The sequence below is a fragment of the Telopea speciosissima genome, chromosome 11, assembly GCF_018873765.1.
Source record: "Telopea speciosissima isolate NSW1024214 ecotype Mountain lineage chromosome 11, Tspe_v1, whole genome shotgun sequence".
NCBI lineage: Eukaryota > Viridiplantae > Streptophyta > Magnoliopsida > Proteales > Proteaceae > Telopea > Telopea speciosissima.
Window position 1 is genome coordinate 53,173,405 of NC_057926.1, and position 8,914 is coordinate 53,182,318.

The window sequence follows — 8,914 nt, forward strand, 5'->3', positions numbered from 1 at the left end:
AATTGGTAGGGGGTTAAGCTGCTGAGACTAACAATTGTGATAAAGTGAGCCTAATTTTGGATGGATCATCCAAACCAAGTTGGCAACAACTCTTTCAACAACATCAGAATATGTGTAAAGCTTTGATGCTAATAAAGCAATGCTCGCCATTGTCACAGATGGTCATACGACCGGCTATGATGTATGGTGCAGAATGTTGGGCAGTTAAGAATAACATATAGATAAATTCAGTGTAGCGGACAAGAGGATGTTGAGATGGATGAGTGTAAAAACTAGGAAGGATAAAGTTAGGACTGATCATATTAGAACAGGTTTGGAAGTAGCAACGATACATGATAAGCTACGAGAAAGTCATTTGATGTGGCATAGCCATGCGGCCCATGTTCAACGGAGGCCTTTAGATGCTCCAGTATGGAGGAGTGATTTGATTCAAATTGAAGGAACTAAAAGAGCCAGGGAAAGACCTAAAATGACCTTAGGAGAAGTGGTGAGGAAAGACATGCATAGTTTGAAAACTCGTCTGGAACAGTCATCTCGACCAGGTGGAGATTCTTGAGATCTGGGTGAGATCTCGGCAAGACAATGCATTATTTTTTTTATTTTTTTATTTTTTTGTTTCGGAAACTTCAAGGGAAGCTTGTTTTAGACTTAATAAACATTTAAATCTTCAAATTGATTAAAAAAAAAATCAATTTGCTGTTTTGGATTTGCACCCTTGGTGGGCAGTAAAGGTCGAACCCTTAATGGAATATTGCCTATCCTACACATTGTTTGAATGAAATGAGACATAATTGGCAAGTAAAACAAGTAAATTATGCAATAATGGATGAAGACACATAATATTAAATAATTATTTAAGAAATAGTTAAGGACTTAAAGTAAAAAATACAAAGTCCAGTGAACAATGCATATTAAATAGACATCCAAGTACAAATAGTATTATACTATGAATCTATGAGTACTGGGGAGGTCAAGATTCTTGAAATATTTGAAACTTCTCTGGATTTCTCTGAGATTCTCCAAATATTCAAAATTTCGGTCGAGTTATTTGAAACTATGCATGTTTTGTGTCTTGTATGTCATCTTGTCTAGAGGAGCCCGAGATATTCGAGATCTCGCCGAGATTTCGGCGAATTTTTGAACTATGATTACTGGAGGAGATCACTGACAGTTAGATGAAAGATACTAAAAGCTCCAACTTACATGTCAAACAAAACAAGTATGCAAATATACACAGACAGATTTGCATGAGGAACAAAGTATAAACGTACACAGACAGATTTGCACGAGGAACAAAAGTATATCATTATGGACATTGGTTAAGAAAGTACAGTACATACAGCAAGTGCAGACGTAGCATGACCACTGAGAAGTTGTGCTTGTCGAACAACAATAGCTAATGCTTCGGGAGTTGGCAATCCCCTCATATCAGATGGTACCTCCACTCTCAATGGATCTCCAACATAGGAAGGTGAAAGATTTGATTGATACCCTGCATAAACCATAGCAAGATAAGATTAAAAAATAAACAAGTATTCACAATTATATCATCCTAACTGGGTAAAACATTTGAAAGTTTCACCATTGAGTGATAATGCCTGCTCCATGTGGTTCATAAACTCACAAAGAGTGATCAAAGAATCAGGAATTGGCTGAAAGACAGAAAACCCATAGAAAGAATTAGAAGAAGCCATTTAGAATGTAAAAAAACATGAGGGGAGAATGGATACTACCATACGAAGTGAAGGAAGAGGTAAGGGGCCCCCTGTCATAGGAAATTGCAAAGATTGAGGCAGACATGGGCATGAGTGATTCAAAGATGTCTGCATAGGAGGGACTTGATTTCTTGTCTGGCTGCTGGCACCTATAGTATTTGTTTCGTCTGTTTCAACACCTTGGGAGGCCTGACCAGAAGCATCGGACTAAAGAAATACAAATAGCAACATTAGAATTAGGCTGGACATAAGTGAACGTACAGCCTCTGAGAAGAGAAAGAGAAGAGGGGAGGAGTTACTCCCTGGTATATTGGGCAGCACATTGTTAGTACCAGCAGTGAGAGTCTGGTTCCCAAGTCCAATAGAGCTGAGCACTGCCCCAACAATCTAAAAGTGAAGAAATAAATCAGAACCATACAGTATTCTCTTGCAGATTGATGAGCATAAGCCCACCAATAATGACATTCAGCATTAAGTGTAGCTCAGACACAAGAAGGTCACCAACCAACCAAAAACCCAAAAGAGCATACCCGAGTAAGGTCAGGAACAACCCCATCAACTTGGTCCCCAAGATTGAAAGTTCTGAGAACTACAGGAATGCCAGCATTGGCATCATTTACTGAAAAACAAAATTAAATGTCCTAAATAAAAGCCAAGCTATTAATATCACATGCTATGCATTTGATATTCAGTATCTGTAAAGGAAGAATTAATACCATGAATGTCACTATTCCCATTGGTTTTTCCAGAGGCTGTTCCAGGGGAAGGCTGTGACTGGGCAGGCTGTCTTGCTACTAAATGCAGTGTGTGCCCATTTTCCAGGCCTATGTGTGGTCAAGGAACATTATATAATAAACAGTAAAAAGGAACATTATACAATAAACAGTAAACTCTCTCTCTCTCTCGCTCTCTCTCATATTAAATTGTGTCTAGTCACAAAGTCATTACATGCATATAAATAATAGGATACGGTAATCAGAGAGGAGGTGATCATCCTTTAAGACCTTTCCCCTAAAAATTAGTCGTTGCTGCTCAACTGGGACACCAATTGCATTTGCTATTTTCTCCTTGAACAATGGAACAGATATCTGAAAATGTTCAAAATAAAAACATTTCAAATTTAGGCATAAACCATCTACAATGGACTACATTTCGTTGTTAGAAGAACAAATCTGCTGAATTATGAGAAATACTTACTCAAATAGAATAAATCACGAAATTTAATATTGTTTAACAAAATGCCCCTATCAATTTTATAGTCCACATGTCATTGATAGCATAAGATGATGGAGGACAATTTGATAGCATGTGCATAATAGAACACATGCTATAAAAAAACCATAGAAAATTAGACAACGAGAGAGATAGAGGACTGTTAACCTTAACAGTGGTAGGACATGACCATCAAAGAACTATTGGAAGAGAATCGTTCTCTTAACCATTAGACCACAATTCTTTCCATAATGTAAAAGAAGAAAAAGAAAACAGAAACAGGAGGAGGACGATGGAAGAACTAGAAGGACAAAAGAAGAAGAAAAAAAACAGAGTAGGAGAAAGAATGTCAAAACATACCTGAAGAACATGTTCGCGGCGAACAGCAGCAGCGGAAGCGGCATCCGCTTCGGCATCGGCAGCAGCAATCAGTTCCTTCCCTTCTTTCTGTTCGTCTTTTTTTTTTCTCCGTCCCTTCTTTCTCTTCGCTGCCAGTGAGAAGTGGGACATGCAGCAGCAGCAGCAGCATAAGAAAACATCCATATCCATAACGCCGAAATATATGGAGTTCAAAATAAAAATAAGGGTAAAAGCTGGGCACACTGGGACTGTGCCCAGCCTGAGTCTGTGTCTCTCCCCACCCCCTAAGAAAATGACCCCCCTACCCTCCCCATCCCACTCTCTCCATTGGGCACAGCAGCTAGCTCCAGGAAAGCTAGTGTGCCCAACCGTCTCCCTAAAAATAAACTATGATTATAAGGCAAATATTAGGTAGAAAAGAGAATGCACAGGAAGTACGATAAGATATAAAAGAATCTAGATGGCTCTCTCAGAGTTTCCATATTGACTGCAAATTTTAAGTTCAGAGCAAGTATCAGTGGCCGAACAATGTGGTATCCCATCAGAGTTCCTCTATCATAGCACATGCATCCAAGTTTCCAAATGCAATGGTTTGCTTTCTTTTCTTTGGAAGAATACGCCAAGCTTGGATTTCCCCATGACTATTGTTATAAGTACTAGCATTTCTTTAGACAATACAAATTACCAGATTCCATTGACAATTTTCTTACTATACCTGGCCAAGCATTGCTGCCTCTGCTTCAATTCCTCCAACGCCCCATCCAGCATCTCCTAAGCCATCGATCATAGTTGTATGGGAATCAGTTCCAACCATACTATCAGGGTATAGCAGGCCATCAGTGTTGAATACAACCTGAGATCAAGGTATTCCAGGTTAACCTGAGTTTCAATAGTAATTTACTCAGTACATAAATATAAAAAATGATAACATTAGTGTGAGTAACACAAGCCCATTTGAAGATTTCATATATTCTACTTATCAATTGAGAGAAGGAATATTTAGAGACAGAATAAAGGAAGGAATTATGTAGATCTGAAATCTAAAGGTAGAACCCATGTCACGTAATATTGCTATTTCTGATGATAGTAACTCCCTAACCTGATGCACGATACCAGAGGCTGGAGGAACAACAAACATGTTGTGAAAAGCAGTAGATCCCCATTTAAGAAAAGCAAAGCTCTCCTTGTTCCTCTGGAATTCAAGATCCATATTTGCCTTCACTGCATTTTCTGATCTTGCTACATCCATCTGAACAGATCAACAACAACATCCACTGGGACCTGCATAAAATATCAATTTTTGGAAGAAAGTTAGGAAACCTTCCCCCAAAGGAAAGAAAATATGTAATAGAAATACAAGAATAACAGGAATACATCTTACACTCAAAATATTAAATGCAGAAAAAGGTCATCTAGAGAAAAAGCACATTAAAAGAAAGTGGAATGAGTGACACAGAATCAAATATATGCTCTATAATGTTACCTAGAAAGAAGATCAGAAGTAGTTCATTGAAGGCCACTTCAGTAATTATTAGTTCCTCACTGTTTTCATGATGGGGAAGCTTTTGGATGTCCAACCCCGAAGAACTTACAAGGAATAAATATTGTAATGAAAAGGAAAAATATCACCACCTGACATCTACCAAGGGGTTGATCTTGCTAGAATCACTGCCAAGCTTGTTCATAGCATCCCTCATGCAAGCAAGATCCACCACAACTGGAACACCATTAAAATCCTAACCAACAAATGTAGGTCATAAAATTTGGCAGAAATGTAATAAATTAAAACTACTGTGCAATTACATCTTCAAAAAACAAAACTACTACATAATTAACATAACAATAAACACCTGCAGGAGAACACAGGCAGGCTTGAAAGGAATCTCGACTTGTTTGGGAGAAGTATTCTCCCAACCAATAATCTTCTCAACATCTTCCTTGGTGACTTGGAAGTTGTCACAGTTACGGATTGCCGATTCAAGAAGGATCCTGACGGAGTACGGCAACTTATCTGTGATGCACTCAATGTAAAGATGAGTGGATTTCGAAGAGATTGTGATTTTGGGAACCTGATAACAACATAAAAATTCAGAGTATTTCAAACTTCAAATCCGAGATAGCCTCATAAAATAGGTCTCCTTCAATGCTGAAGAGAAACGGGAACTCATGAGAGGAAACAAGAAAAAAGGAACGTCATGAAGTCCAAGACCAACCTAAAGGATGACAAAATATATGATTTGCACATAAGAGCAGAAGAACAAAGGGGAGCAGCTATAATGCCGCTTACCGATCCTTGGATCATTCAGAGCAGGTAGGCTATAGTACTTTCCAAACTCGCCACCCCCAGAAGATTTCCCATGAAAGTATTCTCAGCAGCTGATCCAGCACATATTCACAAACAGAACTCAATCAATTATGTCGATCTCTGGAACAGTAGTAACTCGAGAATCTAACCATCTATACAAATCGTCTTTCTCTAGTAATACGCTGAGTTGGATTAGTTAATCCAACAATTTAAGTTGTTCTCTCAATACATAAAAAGCATAAATCAGTGATGAATATTCATAAAAGAACTCTCATCAACCAAGGCACATTTGTAATCCATCTGGTCCGATTCAAAACAATACTCAGAAATTAAAGCAAATATCCTCCAGGAAGAACAAAACAGGTCTGCGTCGAAAGTCGTACCCACAGTAGCGATCTTGCGCTGAAAGCGTTCAATCATAGGAGCAGCAGTCCTGGTCTGAGCCCTAAGACTAGCAGGAGATCTCCAATCGACACCGTGGCTCCAGCGAGGAACCGAAGATCGGATGGAACGAATAGCAGTGGAGAAGCAAAGTGATTGGGCTTTGATGAGAGAAGGAGAGGAGGAGCGAGGAAGAGGAGAAGTTAGGGTTCTAGAGATGGAAGGCAAGGATAAGGATGATAAGAAACGAACCTTAAAAGCTCTGAGCAGCGCCGCTGACAAAGAAGCGGTTATATACAGTCGCGGAATGCTTACCTGTGAGTGATCGTGTGAGAGAAAGCGAAGGAAAGAGGGGGGAAAGAGAAAAAGGAAAGTTGATTTGAAATAGAGAAGAAAAAACGGTTAAATATCTAGAGGTTGTTGCGTCAAAGACACGCAATTTGTAGTAACGGTGTGAATTCACGTCAATTAAAGTAAGGCGGTACTTACCAAAAAACAAATACGGCTGTTTGTGTTTTTTATTTATTTTTTTTGTTTGGGTAAAAGTAAACTGGGTAATCACCACGCGGTATTTTACAGAATTCTTGCCGAGCCAAAAGGAATTTAAATTGGAAATCGATATCATTGAATGAGTCCTAGAATTTATATTTTTTTTCCCCAAAAAAAAATGAAAATTCCTAAAGATCCCCAGAATCGGTATGCAATAAGCCAATAACTTATAGGGAAATTTTCATTGACACTCCTTCCGATAGCCCGTTCAATTAATGCCACCCAACTAAGGGGCCAAAATATCAATTTTTGCCCAAAAACTAACAGGGTTAATTGAGTTGAATGAAAATGACCAAGCTACCTTTTACACTAAAAACATAAAAAACCCAGTCCCACTCTATTTTTTACCCCCAAAAAAAAAACCCTTCAAACAAAGCTGTAAAACGAATTGTATGGAGCAGAGGCCGAACCCCTTATATCGACGTCATTGCAAGTCTGATAATAGTCCGTTGTAAAACGAATTGTTTGTAGCTTTCGGAAACTGATTTTGTTGTTGGCCTTGGAGGTAATGGATTAGGGTTTCAAACCCAGATGAGCAGTGGCTTCCAAGGGTCTTCCGCTGGATTAGGGTTCAAACCCAGATGAACAATGGCTTCTAGTGTGAAATTGGAACTGAAGAAGATGATTGAAGAGCTGGATTTGTCCGATGTGAGGCGGGGGAGACTGGAAAGGGTGGTGGCAGGGTTGCAGCGGAGCGAGAGAAGTAACCGGCATTCTTTTGTTGCTTCACTGCTCTCATCTAACCTCTTCTCAGTGTAGGCGGTATCAGGGGCTTCTCTGGCGAGGCCATTGGGCCCGATTTCGGCAAGAAGAGAAAGATTCATGGCCTTTGAACGGGACTAGGGAAGCAAATCAGACGGCTGATCTAGTCGATCTCTACTGCATTGCGTCAAATCGCCGGCAGACATCTGAGATCTTCATCGTTTCCTCCTTCGTCCTTTTATTTCTTTTTCCAAATTTAGGGCTTGGATCGCACAAAGGTGTTACACCCTTGTCCCAACTTTGAAAGAAAATGGATAAGAGGTTAGGGTTTTTCAAAAATACTCTGTTGCAGGTCTACCCAGTGCCAGAACAGCCAAGAAGATAAGAATGAGATGTTAATTAAACTTAAAACTGGAAACCCAGTTTGGATTTTGGTTTATGATGGTGGGTTTTGGTTGGATCTTCGGGATTCAGTTCTTTATTTTCAAAAATTATGAGAAAATTATACTTCTCTGTTCAGTGTTTTAAAAAAAAAAAACCACATTTTTATGGTACAGGTTTCAGGGTATGCGAAAGGGAGAAGAAGAAGAAGAAGCAAGGAGAGAATAGGATAAAAGGGAAAGGGAAAGTTCACCTATGTGGATTGCTGAGAGCATGGTGGGGCAGGGGAGACTGGAGAGGGTGGGGGGGTTGCAGGGGAGGGAGAATAAAAGTGAGAGATGGAGGACTAAAGTGGTGGTGGTGGTGGTGCTGGCGGTGGCGGTGGCGGTGGCGACAGCAAAAAACAGCAGAAGGAGAAGAAGAAGGAAAGAAAAATAAATAAAAACAATGGTGGCAAAATTGTCCTTACAAAAAACCTAACACGTTGACATCATTAATTAACAATTAAAAGGCTTTTTCCATTAGTTTTTGGGCCAAACTTGATATTTTGGCCCTGAGTGGGGTGGCATTAATTTAACGGGCTATCGGAGGGGGTGTCGATGAAAATTTCCGTAACTTATAACATTCCCAACTTACCCTCAAACTTGGTTACAAACTTCTCCAATAATGACTTATCACTCTTTATCAACACAGTTCTGATACCATGATCTCTCTCCACTAGACCTTTCATTTGCAAAACTCGAACAGCTGAACACCTTGGGATAACTCCCTTCTCCAAGCCAAACCCAAGAATTTTTGAGTTCCTCACAATATCTGCCGATTCCCAACCCATTTTTTTAACAAAGAAATCCATGTGGCTCATAGTCTTCTTTTCATACAGTGTCATAGACCAAGGATACCTCCTAAATACCATGAGAATCTTATTCTCAGAAAAGCCCCACCTTTGATAAGCCTCCAATTTCTGCTTCTATGTCGATTTGTTCATTGATGCAAACCCATGGTCACAATATTTGACTCAGGTACTCCATTCTTTCTCAAAATTGCCATTTTTGAGCCACATTCTGTATATTGCAATTGATGTAACGAGTCTGACGCTTTAGGTCGATAACAACATTCTCCACAGTCCCAACTCCCAACTAAACTCTCGAATAAATGATTTTCTTTTCTAATCTAGTGAACAAAACCCTTCTATCTTTGGTGAGGATTTTGGCAATGTTAGGGCTCGAAATGCCAAACGAATGGAAGAGCTCAAGTTTAGGGAGCAGGTTCTTTGTAGGACTGGCAACGAGAAATGATGGACACTTTCTAA

At 39.5% G+C, this 8,914-nt stretch overlaps 2 protein-coding genes and 1 long non-coding RNA gene across 3 annotated transcripts; all 3 read right to left on the reverse strand.

Annotated features, from left to right (window-relative positions):
- Positions 1-1,319: 1,319 nt before the first annotated feature.
- Positions 1,320-1,865, reverse strand: LOC122645336. Its single transcript, XM_043838648.1, has 3 exons — positions 1,734-1,865; positions 1,583-1,652; positions 1,320-1,492 (listed from the first exon to the last, which is right to left on the reverse strand). The coding sequence occupies exons 1-3, from the start codon at positions 1,827-1,829 to the stop codon at positions 1,320-1,322; spliced, it is 339 nt and encodes a 112-aa protein (XP_043694583.1). The 5' UTR covers positions 1,830-1,865.
- Positions 1,866-2,324: 459 nt separating this feature from the next.
- Positions 2,325-2,797, reverse strand: LOC122646786. The gene is made up of 3 exons (XR_006330694.1): positions 2,686-2,797; positions 2,432-2,539; positions 2,325-2,334 (listed from the first exon to the last, which is right to left on the reverse strand). It is a non-coding gene; the product is annotated as an uncharacterized LOC122646786 (long non-coding RNA).
- Positions 2,798-4,912: 2,115 nt separating this feature from the next.
- On the reverse strand, positions 4,913-8,437 carry LOC122645337 (aconitate hydratase, cytoplasmic-like). Its single transcript, XM_043838650.1, has 4 exons — positions 8,242-8,437; positions 5,575-5,655; positions 5,138-5,298; positions 4,913-5,023 (listed from the first exon to the last, which is right to left on the reverse strand). The coding sequence occupies exons 1-4, from the start codon at positions 8,435-8,437 to the stop codon at positions 4,913-4,915; spliced, it is 549 nt and encodes a 182-aa protein (XP_043694585.1).
- Positions 8,438-8,914: the final 477 nt, after the last annotated feature.

What these genes read in the sequence shown, in the direction of transcription:
- LOC122645337 (XM_043838650.1), bottom strand. Translation starts at nt 8,437, where the DNA reads ATGGGTTGGGAATCGGCAGATATTGTGAGGAACTCAAAAATTCTTGGG. An exon ending in GTTTGTAACCAAGTTTGAGG is followed by an intron (nt 5,656 to 8,241) that starts GTAAGTTGGGAA and finishes TCAGCTGCTGAG; the next exon opens with AATACTTTCATGGGAAATCT. An exon ending in CTGCCTGTGTTCTCCTGCAG is followed by an intron (nt 5,024 to 5,137) that starts GTGTTTATTGTT and finishes TTTGTTGGTTAG; the next exon opens with GATTTTAATGGTGTTCCAGT.
- LOC122645336 (XM_043838648.1), bottom strand. Translation starts at nt 1,829, where the DNA reads ATGCAGACATCTTTGAATCACTCATGCCCATGTCTGCCTCAATCTTTG. An exon ending in CTCTTCCTTCACTTCGTATG is followed by an intron (nt 1,653 to 1,733) that starts GTAGTATCCATT and finishes TCTGTCTTTCAG; the next exon opens with CCAATTCCTGATTCTTTGAT. An exon ending in GCAGGCATTATCACTCAATG is followed by an intron (nt 1,493 to 1,582) that starts GTGAAACTTTCA and finishes TGGTTTATGCAG; the next exon opens with GGTATCAATCAAATCTTTCA.